Source organism: Narcine bancroftii, chromosome 1 (assembly GCF_036971445.1).
Source record: "Narcine bancroftii isolate sNarBan1 chromosome 1, sNarBan1.hap1, whole genome shotgun sequence".
In the NCBI taxonomy this organism is placed as follows: Eukaryota; Metazoa; Chordata; class Chondrichthyes; order Torpediniformes; family Narcinidae; genus Narcine; species Narcine bancroftii.
Genome location: NC_091469.1, coordinates 161,792,861 through 161,810,532, shown reverse-complemented (window position 1 = coordinate 161,810,532; position 17,672 = coordinate 161,792,861). Strand labels below are relative to the sequence as shown.

Sequence of the window (17,672 nt, the reverse complement as noted above, 5' to 3'; positions counted from 1 at the left end):
ATTACCAAAGTGGATAACCTCACATTTATCCACATTGTAGTGCATTTGCCATGTATTCAATTTATCCAAATCACACTGGAGCTTCCTGACCCCCTCTTCCATGCACACAACCCCTCCTAGCTTAGTGTCATCTGCAAATTTGGAGATATTACATCCAATCCCCTCATCCAGATCATTAATGTAAATTGTGAACAGCTGGGGTCCCAGTACAGATCCCTGTGGTACCCCACTGGTCACCGCCTGCCACTCAGAAAACGAGCCATTTATCCCAACTCTCTGTCATCTATCTGTCAGCCAGTTCTCAATCCACATCAATACTTTGCCCCCAATCCCATGAGCCTTGATTTTGGAAGCCAGTCGTTTATGCGGGACCTTATCGAAGGCCTTTTGGAAGTCCAGGTACACCACATCCACTGGCTCTCCCCCATCTATTTTACCTGTCACCATCTCAAAGAATTCCAATAGATTTGTCAAACACGATTTACCTTTTGTAAATCCATGTTGACTCTGTCCGATCCCTTCTCTGCTAGTCATATGCTCCGCTATTACATCCTTAATAATGGATTCCATCATTTTGCCCACTACTGATGTAAGGCTCACTGGCCGATAATTCCCCACTTTTTCTCACTTCCCCTTGCCTGTTCCCTCACGCCCCTCTCTCCACTCCCCACATCCCTAGGATCCCTCTACCCCGTCCCTTGGACATTTTTACCCCCATCCCTCATCCTTTCCTCCTATCAGAGTGGCTTCCTCCCTCCTTTGCCCCAGGACCTCTCAGCCCCTTCCCAGTAGCATTCACCTATCAGCCTGTCCTCCACCCACTTCACCTCCCCCTGATGGGCTCTGACCGGAAACCTTGTCTTTTCGTTAACTCTTCCCACAGACGCTGTTTTGACCTGCTGAATTGCTCCAGCACGTTAATGTCTTGTCCCCGTTCTCCAACCTCCTCTGACTATCTTGCTGTTGAGAGCAAAGCAATCTCTGGCTGTTTAGTTGTAGCTGATAGTTGAGGTACTAATCCCTGCCACAGAGAAGGAGGCATTGGTTTCCCCCCCTTGATGGCTGAGAACTTGATTATTAGAAGCAAGGATGTACACAGAAGACGGGTAACTATCAGCTAGTTAGCTTAATGTCTGTAGTCGGCAAAATGCTTGAAGTTTCCATTAAGGATGAAATAACGAGACATTTAGAACAAAGGGATTCCATCAGGCAGACACAGCATGGATTCAGAAAGGGCAGGTCTTGTTGGACAAACTTGCTGGCATTCTTTGAGGTGCAATAGATAGAGGGGAACAGGTTGATGTTGTCTATTTGGATTTCCAGAAGGCGTTGGATAAGGTGCCGCACAAGAGACTTATCAATAAGATATAGATGAATGGAGTTGGGGGAAGAATATTGACAAGGATTGAGGATTGGTTAACTGAAAGAAGGCAGAGAGTCGGGGTAAATGGATGTTTTTCTGATTGGCAGATAGTGGTAAGTGGGTGCCACAGGGGTCGGTGCTGGGCCCGCAGCTGTTCACCATTTACATTGACGATTTAGGAGAGGGGACAGAGGGTCGTGTAGCCAAGTTTGCGGTTGATACTAAATTGAGTGGAAAAGCAAATTGTAGGGAGGATGTGGAGAGGCTGCAGAAGGATATAGTTAAGTTAGGTGAGTGGCAGATGGAGGACAACATTAGTAAATGTTAGTAACTGGTAGGAAAAATAGAAGAGCAGATTATTATTTAAATGGTGAAAGACTGCAGGATGCTGTCGTGCAGAAGGACTTGGGAAGGCTTGTGCATGAATCGCAAAAAGTTGGGTTGCAGGTACAACAGGTTATTAAGAAGGAAAATGGAATGTTGGCCTTCATCGTTAGAGGAATTGAATTCAAGAGCAGGGAAGTTATGCTGCAACTGTACAAGTTCCTGGTGAGGCTGCACCTGGAGTTTTAAGTGCAGTTCTGGTCTCCATACTTTTTTAAAATTTTTTTATTTTTCACACCATAAACCACATTGACCATGATACATACATTTTCCTTTTCAATTATATACAGTGTCATTTTCTCCCCCCCCCCTCCTCCCATCCCACCCTCCCTACCTCCCCCCCATCCATTTAAAGTACAAAATCTAAGATACATTAAACCAGTCAAACAATGTTGTCATTCAATAAAAATAAATAAGAAATTCCACTGAGTCAATTCTTTTCATTTCCTTCTCCTTTCGTTAAGTTAGGTAGTGAATGTCCCCGGTTGGTTTTTTCTTTTGTATTTAATGTAAGGCTCCCATATTTGTTCAAATATTTCAATATTATTTCTTAAACTATATGTTATTTTTTCTAATGGAATACATTTATTCATTTCTATATACCATTGTTGTATTTTCAAATTATCTTCCAATTTCCAGGTTGACATAATACATATTTTTGCTACGGCTAGAGCTATCTTAACAAATCTTTTTTGTGCATCCTCCAAATCAATTCCAAATTCTTTGTTTTTTATGTTACTTAGGAGGAAGATCTCTGGGTTTTTTGGTATATTGTTTTCTGTTATTTTATTTAATATCTGGTTGAGATCTTCCCAAAATTTTTCTACTTTCTCACATGTCCAGATTGCATGAATTGTTGTTCCCATTTCTTTTTTACATCAAAAACATCTATCAGATACTGTTGGGTCCCATTTATTTAACTTTTGAGGTGTAATGTATAGCCTGTGTATCCAGTTATATTGTATCATATGTAACCTCGTATTTATTGTATTTCTCATCGTTCCAGAACATAACTTCTCCCATGTTTCCTTTTTTATCTTTATATTTAAATCTTGTTCCCATTTTTGTTTAGTTTTACCATTTGTTTCTTCATTCTCCTTTTCTTGCAGTTTAATATACATATTTGTTATAAATCTTTTGATTATCATTGTATCTGTAATCACATATTCAAAGTTACTTCCCTCTGGTAAACTCAGACTGCTTCCTAATTTGTCCTTCAAGTAGGATCTCAATTGGTAATATGCCAGCACTGTATCTTGAGTTATATTGTATTTATCTTTCATTTGTTCAAAGGATAATAATCTATTTCCTGAAAAACAATTTTCTATTCTTTTGATCCCTTTTTTCTCCCATTCTCTGAAGGAAAGGTTATCTATTGTAAAAGGGAGTAACTTATTTTGCGTCAATATTAGTTTTGGTAATTGGTAATTTGTTTTATTCCTTTCTACATGAATCTTTTTCCAAATATTGAGAAGATGATGTAATACTGGAGAACTCCTACGTTGTACCAATTTTTCATCCCATTTATATAATATGTGTTCAGGTATCTTTTCCCCTATTTTATCTAATTCTAATCTAGTCCAATCTGGCTTTTCCCTTGTTTGATAAAAATCTGATAGGTATCTTAATTGTGCGGCTCTATAATAATTTTTAAAGTTTGGCAGTTGTAAGCCTCCTTGTTTATACCATTCTGTTAATTTATCTAGTGCTATCCTTGGTTTCCCCCCTTTCCATAAAAATTTCCTTATTATTTTCTTTAACTCCTTGAAGAATTTCTCTGTCAAGTGTATTGGCAATGCCTGAAATAGGTATAATATCCTTGGGAAAATGTTCATTTTAATACAGTTTATCCTTCCTATTAGTGTTAGTGGTAAATCTTTCCAATGCTCTAAATCATCCTGTAATTTTTTTCATTAGTGGATAATAATTGAGTTTATATAGTTGGCCGAGATTTTTATTCATTTGTATACCTAGGTATCTTATTGCTTGCATTTGCCATCTGAATGGTGATTCCTTCTTAAATTTAGAGAAATCCGCATTATTCATTGGCATTGCTTCACTTTTATTTCCGTTAATCTTGTAACCCAACACTTCTCCATATTCCTTCAATTTCTTATATAATTCTTTTATTGATAGTTCTGGTTCTGTTAAGCATACTATAACATCATCCGCAAATAAACTGATTTTATATTCCTTGTCTTTAATTTTTATCCCTTTTATATTATTTTCTGTTCTTATCAATTCTGCTAGTGGTTCTATACCTAACGCGAACAATAAGGGTGATAGTGGGCATCCCTGCCATGTTGACCTGCTTAAGTTAAATTGCTTTGATATATATCCATTTACTGTCACTTTCGCCAATGGCCCCTTATATAATGCTTTAATCCAATTAATATACTTCTCTGGTAAACTGAATTTTTGCAATACTTTGAATAAATAATTCCATTCTACTCTGTCAAAGGCCTTCTCTGCATCTAAAGCAACTGCTACTGTTGGCACTTTACTCCCTTCTACTGCATGAATTAAGTTAATAAATTTACAAATATTGTCTGTTGTGCGTCTTTTTTAAATAAATCCAGTTTGGTTTAGATTTACCATTTTCGGTACATACTCTGCTAATCAGTTTGCTAATAGTTTAGCTATTATCTTATAATCTGTGTTAAGTAATGATATTGGTCTATATGACGCTGGTGCGAGTGGATCTTTCCCTTGCTTTAGTTTTACTGTAATTATTCCTGTTTTACATGAATCTGGTAAGCTTTGTGTTTTATCAATCTGATTGATTACTTCCAGGAGGGGAGGAATTAATAAATCTTTAAATGTTTTATAGAATTCTATTGGGAATCCATCCTCTCCTGGTGTCTTATTATTTGGTAATATTTTTGTTATCTCTTGTATTTCTACTATTTCAAATGGTTCTGTTAATTTATTTTGTTCCTCTATTTGTAATTTTGGTAGTTCAATTTTAGTTAAAAATTCATCTATTTTCCCTTCTTTCCCTTCGTTTTCAGTTTGGTATAATTGTTCATAGAATTCTCTAAAGTTTTCCTTGATCTCCTTTGGATTATATGTGATTTGTTTGTCTTTTTTCCTTGATGCCAATACCATTTTCTTAGCTTGTTCTGTCTTAAGCTGCCATGCTAGGATTTTGTGCGTTTTTTCCCCTACTTCATAATACTTCTGTTTTGTCTTCATTATGTTCTTCTCCACCTTATATGTTTGTAATGTTTCATATTTTATTTTTTTATCTGCCAATTCTCTTCTTTTAGTTGTATCTTCCTTCATTGCTAATTCTTTTTCTATATTTACTATTTCCCTTTCCAACTGCTCTGTTTTCTGATTGTAGTCCTTCTTCATCTTGGTTACATAACTTATTATTTGCCCTCTGATGAACGCTTTCATTGCATCCCATAGTATAAACTTATCTTTCACTGATTCCGTATTTATTTCAAAGTACATTTTAATTTGTCTTTCAATTAATTCTCTAAAATCCTGTCTTTTAAGTAGCATGGAGTTTAATCTCCATCTATACATTCTTGGAGGGATGTCCTCTAACTCTATTGTCAATATCAAGGGTGAATGGTCCGATAATATTCTAGCTTTATATTCTGTTTTTCTTACTCTATCTTGCATACGAGCTGATAACAAAAATAGGTCTATTCTTGAGTATGTTTTATGTCTACCCGAATAATATGAATATTCCTTTTCATTTGCGTGTTGTTTCCTCCATATATCCAAAAGTTGCATTTCTTCCATCGATTTAATTATAAATTTGGTTACTTTGTTCTTTCTGTTAATTTTTTTCCCAGTTTTGTCCATATTTGAATCCAAATTCAGGTTGAAATCCCCTCCTATTAATATGTTCCCTTGCGTATCTGCTATCTTCAAAAAATATCTTGCATAAACTTTTGATCTTCTTCGTTAGGTGAATATACATTGAGTAGATTCCAAAACTCCGAATATATCTGACATTTTATCATTACATATCTCCCAGCTGGATTTATTATTTCCTCTTCTATTTTAATTGGCACATTTTTACTAATTAATATAGCTACTCCTCTTGCTTTTGAATTATACGACGATGCTGTTACGTGTCCTACCCAATTTCTCTTTAATTTCTTGTGCTCCAATTCAGTTAAATGTGTTTCTTGCACAAATGCTGTATCAATTTGGTCTCCATACTTGAGGAAGGATAGACTGACCTTGGAGGCAGTCCAGAGGAAGTTCACCAGGTTGATCCCAGAGATGAGGGGGTTGACCTACAAGGAGAGACTAAATCACCTAGGATTATACTCACTTGAATTCAGAAGAATGAGAGGAGATGCTATAGAAACATATAAAATTATGAAAGGGATGGATAAGATAGAGGCAGGAAAATTGTTTTCACTGGTAGTTGAGGTCAGAACTAGGGGACACGTCCTCAAGATTCAGGGGAGTAGATTGAGGATGGAGATGAGGAAAAACTTTCCCAGAGAGTCGTGAATCTGTGGAATTCTCTACTCAGGGAAGCAGTCGAGGCGACTTTATTAAACATATTTAAGGTTCAGATAGATAGAATTTTACTTAAGGAAGGAATTAGGGGATATGAGGAAAAGGCAGGTGGGTGGAGATGAATCAATTATCAGATCAGCCATGATCTCACTGAATGGCGGAGAGGGCTCGACGGGCTGGAAGGCCGACTCCTGTTCCCATTTTTTATGTTCTAAGCACTGGTGGGGCCTCTCTTGGAGTACAGGTACAGTTTTGGACTCCTTATTTAAGAAAGGATGTGCTGACATTAGAGAGGGTTCAGAAATGATTCACAAGAATGATTCCTGGAATAAAAGATTTAGAATATGAAGAACGTTTTATGGCTATTGAACTGTTGAAAGGCCTGGACAGAGGAGATGTGGAAATGTTGTTTCTCACAATAGGAGAGTCTAGGACAAGAGGGCATAACTTCAGGATTGAAGGGTGCCCATTTATAACAGCGATGTGGAGGAGTTTCTTTAGCCAGAGAGCGATGAACTTCTGGAATTTGCTGTCACGGGAGGCTGTGGAGGCCAGGCCGTTGGGTGCATTTGAGGTAGAGATTGATGGGTATCTGAATAGTCAGGGTATTACTGGGGGGAAAAGCCCATGGAGTGGGGCTGGGTGGGAGAACAGATCAGTTAGTGATGGATTGTCAGAGCAGACTCGATGGGCTGAATGGCCCACTCTATATCAAGTAGTCCATGGCCAGCTTTAAGCCCCACATCTGAGGAAGGATGTGCTGGCACTGCAAACTTTCTCAGCCTTTTTTTCTTTTGGCGATGGCCCCCAGGGGACTCCGCTCAGTCTTTGGGCCCCCTTCCCTGTGAAGCAGTCACTTTCTGGTTCCTTCTGTACTTCTCTCCTACTGACGGAACAAAAAAATCAGAAAAATGTTTTATGATTCCAGTCCATGACCACCCCCCCCACCTTAAATATGCTGTGGCCTCTGTGGGGTGGTGGGGGTAAGATGGGAGAGGGGGCGTACAACCCCCATTGAGAATGGCTGCTGTAGTGTGTCAGGAGGTGGTTTACAAGAATGGCCCTGGGGATGAGAGGAATATTTGGTGGCTCGGGGCCTGCACTCGCTGGAGTTTAGTAGAATGAGGGAAGATCTCATCTAAACATGCTGGATACCATGGACGTGGAGAAGTTGTGCGACCAGAGGGCACAGCCTCGGAATGAAAGGATATCCCTTTTGAGGCCTTCGGGGAGACTGGGCTCAGACTGGGAGAGCGCTTCACTGAGCTCCTTCACTCTGTCCACATCAGTGACTGGGACTTCCCAGTGGACCAACCATTTCAGCTCTGTGTCCCACTCCCACACTCGCATGTCTGTCCGTGACCCTGTGTACCGTCCCACCCAGACCACTTGCAAATTGGAGGAACACCCGATTTCACGCCTGGGCGCTCTCCGGCCATTAAGGTTGACCTTTCCAGCTTCTGGCGACCTGCTCTCCTTTCCCCCTCCCTTCCCGTCAGTTCGCAATCTATTTCCGTCTCTATTCACAGAGCTGTCCCTCCGCCCCCCTGCCCGCTGTTTTCCCCTCCCTCCCTTTGTGGCCACCCCTCCCCCCCGCCTCACCTCTCCCCTTATTCGGACGCCTGCCAACATTTTCCACACCTTGAGAAGGCCTCAGGCCCAAAAAGTCGGTTGTGTATTTTTAACCTTTGCTGCAGAAAGGACACGGTTTGATCTGCTAAGTTTCTCCAGCACATCGTGGTCAACCACCGCGTCTGCAGACTTTAGAGTTTTAATTCCCTTTAGGGCAGATGTTCAGTCTGAGGGTGGTGTTGCCACAGACAGCTCTGGAGGCCAAGTCACTGTGTCAATTTAAAATGGAGGTTTAATAGGTTTTGAGTCAATAAGGGGATCAAAGGTGAGAAGGGTTGAGAGGGAAAGGGGCTGAATGGCCTAATTCTACTGCTGAGTATTCTGGCCTAAAACTTGAGTTGTAGTAAATCTAACTCGGCTGGTCAGGCTGCATCTGAGGGGGAGAGAATTGTTTTGGGGTCTGGGGCCATCAGAAGCCGGTTTCTCCAACAGCTCCCGTTCACTAGGTAACATTCCCAAGGTCACCCAGTCCTACCCATGGAATATTCTGGTCACTTCATTATGTGTCGATCTGTGCTCCTCCACCTACCCACTCCTCCCTTCTCCCCCAGCCTTTTATTGCAGGACCCTGCCTGCTTTGTGCTCATGATCTGGAAGAAGGGCTCAGGCCCAAAATGTCAGATGTACCTCCCATGGACGCTATGAGACCAGCCGAGCTCCTCCAGCATTTTTTCTTCACAACAATCACAGAGCCTGCAAACCTTTGTGTTTCACTTTGGCAGAAGGCTGTCAAGCGTTCTGTGTGCCGCCTAACTTGCACACCAGTCCTTGCGCTCGAGGGGACTTTGCAAGGCTTTGAAACATACCCAAGAGGACTTTCTGAGAAGCCTGGGGGAAATGTAATGTATTTGAGGTCTCTTACCATCTTTTACAGGGGCATCATGTCCAGATGCGTCCAAGTTAAAACAAATGTCTGCAGGCACTGGGGTCGACTCCAATGTACAACAGTGCTGGAGAAACTCAGCAGGTCACGCAACGTCCACAGGGAGAAAAGGATAATGTGGCAGCTCTATAAAACTCTGGTTCGACCACACCTGGAATGTTGGGTTCAGTTCCAGTCACCTCATTACAGGAAGGATATGGAGAGGGTGCAGAGGAGATTCACCAGGATGTTGCCTGGATTGGAAAACAAGCCTTAGGAGGCAAGGTTAGCTGTTCTCTGGAGTGTAGAAGGATGAGAGGTGGCTTAATGGAGGTCTACAAGGCGTCGATAGGGAGGACAGGCAGCCCCCGTATCCCAGGGCACGATCAGCAGACACCAAGGGATGGGTGTACAAAGTGAAGGGAGGGAAGTTTAGGGGAGACGTCAGTGGTAAGTTGTTTCTGTGGGGGGCCTGGAATGCCTTGCCAGGAATGGTGGTATTAAAGTCACGACTTTTGTTGAGGTATAACAAACCACAAAGTCCAAAACACAGTCTTTATTAAGTCAGCGGGAATGAGGGGTGCCAGTGGTGGGTAGACAGAGTCACCTCACCAGTACTATTGGAACCTCGTTCAGCTAATCCAGGGCAAGGGAGCAGTATTCAGGAACCATTCCTGCATATGGATTAGAGAGTCACCTCGCTGAAAGTATTGTTACAAGTTAAGGCATTAGCAGTCAGTTTTTGCACATTTTTAAAGACAGGAAAATGGTTGACATCGATTAGCTTTTTACATGTATATATTATAATTAAAAGATATTAATTTGTAGCATGTACAATGGGAGCAGCCTGGACGATGCTTGCAATATACAGTGCTCTGTTTGCCTTGGTCTCAGTCATTCATTATCACTGTCCAATGCCAGCCTGTTCGACAGGGCCTCTGCAGCCTGTTCGACAGGGCCTCTGCAGCCTGTTCGACAGGGCCTCTGCAGCCTGTTCGACAGGGCCTCTGCAGCCTGTTCGACAGGGCCTCTGCAGCCTGTTCGACAGGGCCTCTGCAGCCTGTTCGACAGGGCCTCTGCAGCCTGTTCGACAGGGCCTCTGCAGCCTGTTCGACAGGGCCTCTGCAGCCTGTTCGACAGGGCCTCTGCAGCCTGTTCGACAGGGCCTCTGCAGCCTGTTCGACAGGGCCTCTGCAGCCTGTTCGACAGGGCCTCTGCAGCCTGTTGGGGTCAGTCAGCAAGGCATTTTGCATCTTTGTGTTGAAAGTATTATGTAGTCTAGAGCCTGGAAGGGGTATGGGTTGATGTGATTACCTTGAAACATTTTTTTTAGAGCAGGAGAGATAATTGATTCTAATTTCCTGTCTAGAAAGTCCCTTGGTTTAGTTTTGTCACTTCTTTCCAGCCTTTTCTCTGGAAGTCCGCAACTTTATTTCTGTAATGGGAAAATCAGTGTGGTGATATGTAATTCCACCACTAGGCCACCAGGGGCCATCCCGGTGACCTTGTCTAGAAAGCAGTCCAGAGCTACAGTCTAGCCTTCCAGGTCCGTCTTGTAGAGAGACAAGACCTCTTAGTGTACATATTAGTTTATTAAATTATACTCGCACTGTTGGTGTGGTTATTGTCAGTACACTGTGCTGGTTTTCTCATAATTGATATTTCTAGATTGGCTATAAACACAGCCTTCTACAGTGGTGGAGGTTGGAACATTGAGGGCATTTAAGAGACAGGCACATGGATGGAAGAAAAACAGAGGGTTACGGGGTAGAGAGGGTTTAGGATTTTTTAGGTATGTGTCGCGGGCTGAAGGTCCTGTACTGTAATGTACTGCATTATCCCCCTCCCCCCACACCCTTAGACTCCTTCCCAGTCCGAAGAGTTCTCCACCTGAAACGTTGACTTGCTCTGAGCAGATGCGAGCTGCCCCAAGTGTTTACTTTCCAGACTTCCCGCTGTGGAATGCAGCTATATTTTGTGGGCTTGTCTGTAGCCAGCCTCTGTTGCGAGGTGAGGGGGACATTGGGCAAGGTTCCAAAGACCTGGGCTTTCCTCTATCCAGACTCAGGAAGGAAAGGTCAGCTGGCAAAACGATGCTAGAGTCTGACCCATGTTGGAGGTCAGGTTAAAAAGAACTGCTGGAGGAACTCGAAGCGTCGTCCGAGGTAACTGACGTTTCGGGCCTGAGCCCTTCTTCAAGGTCAGAGTGAAGAGCAAGTGGCTGAGAAATGCTAGAGGAACTCACCAGGTCTGGGGGTAAAGGAGCGGCCCAGTTGGTGTGGCGGTGAGCACAACGCCGTTACAGCTCCAGTGATCGGGACCGGGGTTTGAATCCCATACTGTCTGTAAGGAGTTTGTATGTTCTTTCCATGTCTGCATGGGTTTTCCCGGGGGGGGGGGTGGTGGACTCTGGTTTCCTGCCACTGTTCAAAATAATGTAGCGAAGGGGGAATTGTAGGTTAATTGGGTGGAAATTGCTCAGCACCATCTAGTGCTCCAAAAGGGTCCGTTACGGTGCTGCAGGTCTAAATTAAAAAAAACCATTTTACTCATGCCTTGAAGAAGGGCTCTGTCCCAAAATGGTGATGTATCTTAACCTCCTATGGACGCCAACAGTGTCCCTCTGAGAAGTGACCTTGAGCCTCTCCCTTTCTCCAGGTGATCGAACACGAGCACACGGTCAACAGGATCTCCTTCATTGCCCGGGACGTCACAGACAATCGTGCATTCGGTTACGTTTGTGGAGCAGAGGGACAGCACCAGTTCTTTGCGATCAAGACTGCCCAGCAGGTACGGTGGCCCATAGTGGAGATGGGCAGTGGCGGACCACCGCTTTGATCGTCGCCGGCACCCCCCCCCCCACTCTGCTGCTCATATTCCCCGAAGAAGATTCCCAACTGCTGCTGTCAGACAGTGTGACCCAGATTGCCCGTTGCACGACTGCGTCTCCATCCCTGCAAGGCGCTTTTAACCTAGATGAAAATGGGTGGCACAGTTAGTGGAGCGGTTAGAGCCGCATTGTTACAGCGGCGGTGACCCCTAGCTTTGAATCCCAGGCTGTTCGTAAGGATTTTGTAAGTTCTCCCCGGGGGCTCCAGTTTCCTCCCACCATTCGAAAAGAGTGGGGGAGATTCAAACTAGAGGGCATGGTTTAAGATTGAAGGGGGAAAATTATAAGGGGAACATGAGGGGAAATTTCTTTACGCAGAGGGTGGTGGGGGATGTGGAATGAACTTCCGGCAGACGTGGTCGAGGCGGGATCATTGGTTACATTTAAGGAAAGACTGGATCGTTACATGGATAGGAGGGGACTAGAGGGGTATGGACCGGGTGCTGGTCAGTGGGACTAGGAGGGTGGGGATTTTCTACGGCATGGACTAGTACGTCTGAACTGGCCTGTTCTGTGCTGTAAGTGGTTATATGGTTATAGCTAGCAGATACCCCAACCCAGTCCTCAACCGGGGTTCAGTAGTGGAGAGGGTCAAGAACTTCAAATTTCCTGGGTGTCAACATCTCCCAGGATCTGTCCTGGAGTCTCCATGTTGATGCAGTCATGAAGAAGGCTCACCAGCGGCTTGTACATTGTGAGGTGTCTGAGGAGATTTGGTACATCAAAGACTCTTGTAAACCTCTACAGGTGTATTGTGGAGAGATTTCTGGCTGGTTGCATCACTGTGTGGTATGGAGCCATTAACTCTCAGGACAAGAAAAAACCCCAGAGGGTTGTTAACTCGGCCTGTGACATCACAGGCACCAGATTTCACTTCATCGAGGACGTCTACATGAGGCGGTGTCTCAAAAAAGTATCCTCAAGTACCCCCCACCACCCAGGCCATGCCCTCTTCACTCTGCTACCATCAGGGAAAAAATACAGGAGCCTGAAGACGAGCCCTTAGCTGCACAGGGACAGCTTCTTCCCCACTGCCATCAGATTCCTGAATGATCAATGAACCAAAGACACTGCCTGACTTTCACTTTTCGTGCACTGTTTTGATTTATTGCTGTAAGGTGGTTTATATGAAAGTTTACACTGTGACGTTGCCGCAAAACAACGTACTTCGTGGCTTGTTCACAACAGTAAATTCTGATTCTGAACCTGAATGCCCCTTCGGCTGGTCTGGGCTCCACCATGACTCTTGCCTGCCCTCTGTCCTTTTGATTATTCCACCGGGAGTGAGATGCCAAGCTGTCGCCGCTGAGGAGCAGCAGGGTGGTGAATGGTTGCCCCGCCTCCTGAGGGGGGTTCTCAGTGGCGGGTCTGCCCAAGACCTTTGCAGTATCCTGTGCTATTTGTGAACCACGAGCTCCTCCCTCTTGGTTAGAGGTCTGCAAGATTAAAAGAGGTGTAAATGGGGCAGACAGCTAGCACCCTTTTCCCTGGGGCTAGTCTAGCAAATGCCAGAGGACGTCTGGATAAAGTGAAAGGAGTAAAGACGAGGGGAGACATCAGGGGTAAGTTTTTTTTTTTGCATAGAGAGTGGTGGGGGCCTGGAATGCATTGCCAGGGCTGGTGGTGGAGGCTGGTACAATAGGGACATTTAAAAGACAATGTACATTTGTAGGGAAGGATGGTTTAGTTTCGGTTTATATAGGTCAGCACAACATTGTGGGCCGAAGGGCCTGTACTGTGCTGTAATGTTTTATGTTTGTGTTCCTCAGGCTGAGCCTCTGGTGGTGGACCTGAAGGACCTCTTCCAACTGGTGTACAACCTGAAGAAAAAGGAGCATGCAGAAACCCAAGCGAAGGTGAGTGGCTTGGGATGTCTGGGGCTGACGCAGATCACCTCCGGTGGGCTTGTCTGGCTGAGGGTCAGGGCGATAGGGTGGGCTGCCGTTACCTTGGGAGGACGACTGGCACTGATGGGGAGCCTGCATTGAGGCCCAGTGTAGGGATGGGGTGAGGGGCCCATCACAGGCGAGTGGCTCTCGGGATTTGCTGGGAATGTTCACTGAATGCTGGGGCAGATTGTTGTGGGAAGCAACTTACCAGGTACAGGAGTCTGACGCAAACTTGCCCTGCACCGTGGAACAATATAACAGGGGCCTAGGGAGGCTCCTGATGTCTGTACTTTGGATTAGACTTTGGCTTTGCGGGAGAAGCGATGATCGCCTCTCTGTCTGGACACCGGGGCCTAATTGTGTGCCTCAGGGATCGGTGCTGGGTCCATTGTTGTTTCTCGTCGATAATGTGGTAAATTGGATCAGCAAGTTCGCTGATGACATGAAATCCCCTTTCACACTTGCAAGTGACCATAGGAATTAACGGCCAATCGGCCTTTAAAGTGTCTCGTGTGAAAGCAAAATCAACTCAATGCCAGCATCAGATGATGTCATCTCACAGCGGGGATTGATGGCTTTGACGGCTTCAACCCCTAGTACAATCTCCGGCAGCTGCAGGCATCGCCATTGCAATCAGGCAAGTGTGAAACGTGCAATTGCATTGTGGGTTTGAAATGACCCAAGTTTTTGTATGAGTGCAGGAACATGAAGGAAGAAAAGTTGAAAATGAAGGTATAAACTTTGCTGTGGGAAAGTTGCAGTGGGAGAGAAAGAGGAAATAAGTATCAAAAGTGAACTATTTTTAAACAGCGTGGGAAAGTTGGTAACACTATAGCGCACAATTTATAAAGACCATGGGAAAAACCAATGGTGGACCTGACTTCCCAGAATGCTGTGTGGCAGAGAAACCCCTCCATGAATATGCCGTGCATACAACCTTTTCTCTACTGCATGGAATTCTGGGAGGGTAAGGTCCGCCATCACTTTTACCCATGGTCTTTATGTAGCGCTATAGCGCTACAAACTTTCCCACACTGTTTAAAAATTTTCCGCTATTGCTAGAAAGGTTTATATAGGTTGGCACAACAACGGATTGAAGGGCCCGTACAGTGTTGAATATAAATCTTAATTATATTATAATTAGACATGATTAATTTTGTTCAAATATAAGATCATAATACATTGATCAGGATTTAGGGCAGGTCCACCATCACTCGATACGTCATGACGTCACCGGTAGAAGGTAGAACAGTCCTAACTCCGGGGGTGGCATTCCGGGGGAGAATGTTAAAGCATTCAGTGTCCCAGTTAAGAGTGACCAAATGTGAAAAGCCAAACCCCTATTCCTATCCCGGGACACTGAATGGCTGATTTAGCGGGATGAAAGTGTGAAAGGGGCTAAAGATTGGAGACGTTGTGGACAGTAAAGAAGGTTCTCAAAGGTTGCAGAGGGATTTGGACCAGCTGGAAAAATGGCCTGGAAAATGGCCGAGGGAATTTAGTGTGAACAAGTGTGAGGTGTTGTATTGTGGAAGGACAAACCAAGGTAAGACCTTCGCTGTAAATGGTCAGGCACTCAAGAGCGCAGTAGAACAGAGGGATCTAGGAATACAGACACATACCCTGTAATTCTCCAAAAGTGGTGCCATAGGTCAATGGGGTTGCAAAGAGAGGTTTTGGCATATTGGCCTTCATGAATCAAATTGAGTATTGGAGTTGGGATGTTATGGTAAAGTTGTCTCAGACATTGGTGGGACCAAATTTGGAGGATTGTGTGCAGTCTTGGTCACCTAACTGCAAGAAAGCTATCAATAAGAATGAAAGAGGGCAGCGAAGATTTTCTAGGATGTTCCCAGGACTTGAGGAATTGAGTTACAGGGAAAGGTTTAGGTTAGGACTTTATCCCCTGGAGCGTAGAAGAATGAGGAAAGATTTGATTGAAGTTTACAACATTATGACAGGGATCGACAGAGTAAATGCAAATAGGCTTTTTTCTTCCACTGATGTTAATTGAGATACAAACCAGAGGACATGGGTTAAGAGTGAAAGGGGAAATGTTTAGAGGGAACTTTCACTCTCCCACCACTTTCTGTGTGAAGAACAAACTGCGGGCTCAATTTTAACATTGAAGAAGCATTTGGACAGATACCTGGATGGGAGGGGTATGGAGGGCTGTGGACTGGGTGCAGGTCAGTGGGGCTGGACAGAACAATAGTTCAATACAGAATAGGTGGGCTGAAGAGCTGTTCTGAGCAGCAGTGTTCTACAGTAAACTTAATTTGCAGAAACTGTTCCAAGTAATCCCTTCTTTGGTCTTCAGGAGTTGAGTTACAGGGAAAGACTAAACAGGTTCGGACTTTATTCCTTGGAGGGAAGAATGAGGGGAGATTTGATCGAGATTGGCAAGATTATGAGAGGTCTAGACAGAGTGGATGCGAGTAGGGTCTTTCCACTTAGATTGGGGGAAGATAAATACAAGAGGTCGTAGTTTTAAGCTGAAAGGGAAAAGGTCGGGGGGCACATTGGGGGGGTGGATGTTCTTCACTCAAAGAGTGGAAGGAGTGTGAATGCAGGCTTGATCAAGATTTAAGAATAAATTGGATAGATGCAAGGATGGGAGAGGTCTGGAGGGTTATGGAATGGGAGCAGGTCAATGGGACTAGCGGAATAATGGTTGGCACAGACTAGAAGGGCCAAATGGCCAGTTTTCTGTCCAGTCGTGCTTTATGGTTCAGATGCCTGCTCATAGTCCAGGTCTCAGACTTGGAAGATGGAGTGTTAGTGTCCAATGGAGGTTTTTGCCACGCTTGAGGTCTTGAACATCAAATACCCTGTTGCCCAACAACCACACACACTGTGCCATTCTAAAGACAATGACTTTTGCTATTTTCCAGGGTCTTGCTGAGCCTTGGGGAAGGTTGGGTGAGGATTTTCTCTTAATTTTTATCTTGGGCCCAACTTCCCACTCGGTGGGTCAACAGCCATCTGATCTCTGCTGTAACCTGCTGTGGTGGACTCTGCCCCGTTAAACCTGTTGTTGTGTCAGCTGCCTCGAAGTGCGGTGTCCCCTGTTGCCTTCCTGAATGAAGGACAGGGAAATGCAGTGGCCACCTAGAACCCCACAGGATACTGCTGCCAAACCACTTCTCAGTCCAAACAGCAGGCTTGAGCTGACACTAATCCACCTTGTTCCACGTTCTGGGGAGGGGAAAAGTGACCCAATCTGGGGCGGGGGTCGGGTGGTCCCTGGGACCTGGGTGTTGGCAAAGTTTGTGCAGGATTGGCATGCAAGATTAAGCCTTGTTAATGTTTTACCACCTGCTGCTAAACAGACAGGTCTGTGATTGCAATACATAAGCATCCCGGAAGAACTCAGCAGGTTATGCAGCGTTTATAGAAAGCAAAGAGTAACTGACTTTTCAGGCCCAAAACATGTCATATTCCTGTTTCCTCAGGAAGCTATTTGACATAGAAATCAGAATATTACAGGCCCTTCAGCCCTCAATGTTGTACCAACCCATATATTCCTACCAAAAAATACTAAACCCTCCCTACCACGTAACCCTCTTTTTCTTCCACCTATGTGTCTAAGAGTCTCTCAAATGCCCCCAATGTTCCAGCCTCCACCACCATCCCTGGCAAGGAAATTCCAGGTGCCTACCACTCTCCCTGGTTTTTATAAAAAGACCCTACCCCCTTTACATGCATAAATTTAAATTGGAAATTTTGGCATATAGCACGGTAACAAACCATTTTGGCCCACGAGTCCATGCCGCCTAATTTGCACCCCCAACCCGCCATGACATTTTGAACAGTGGGAGGAATCCGGATCCCCCGGGGGAAAACCCACACAGACACAGAGAGAACGTACAAACACCTTACAGACAGCACAGGAATCGAACCCTGGTCCAGTCCCGACGCAACGTGCCCTCTTGCGACTCTCAAACTCAAACCCCGACAAATGACTTGCTGGGTTTCTCCAGCACTTTTGTGTATCACAACCTGCTGTGTGCCTCTTGCAGGCACCTGAGTTGGTTGGAGAGACTTCCATATCTGATGCTGGTGTATACCCCCAAGTGCCCGAGACTTTAGTCTATCTCCCCAGATATTGTTTCTCCTTGCATAAGCGGCTACATGATGCTGACCAAAGGCCCAGGCCCA

The 17,672-nt window shown here is 44.6% G+C and overlaps 1 protein-coding gene across 6 annotated transcripts in view; it reads left to right on the top strand.

Annotated features, from left to right (window-relative positions):
- The window catches only part of dab2 (DAB adaptor protein 2), a 192,381-nt gene that overhangs the window by 112,549 nt on the left and 62,160 nt on the right, over window positions 1–17,672 (top strand). For all 6 annotated transcript variants that reach the window (XM_069883919.1, XM_069883951.1, XM_069883929.1 and 3 more), the window contains exons 5-6: window positions 11,391–11,522; window positions 13,392–13,478. In XM_069883919.1, the coding sequence (XP_069740020.1) occupies window positions 11,391–11,522; window positions 13,392–13,478 (219 nt within the window). The remainder of the gene's footprint in view (window positions 1–11,390; window positions 11,523–13,391; window positions 13,479–17,672) is intronic.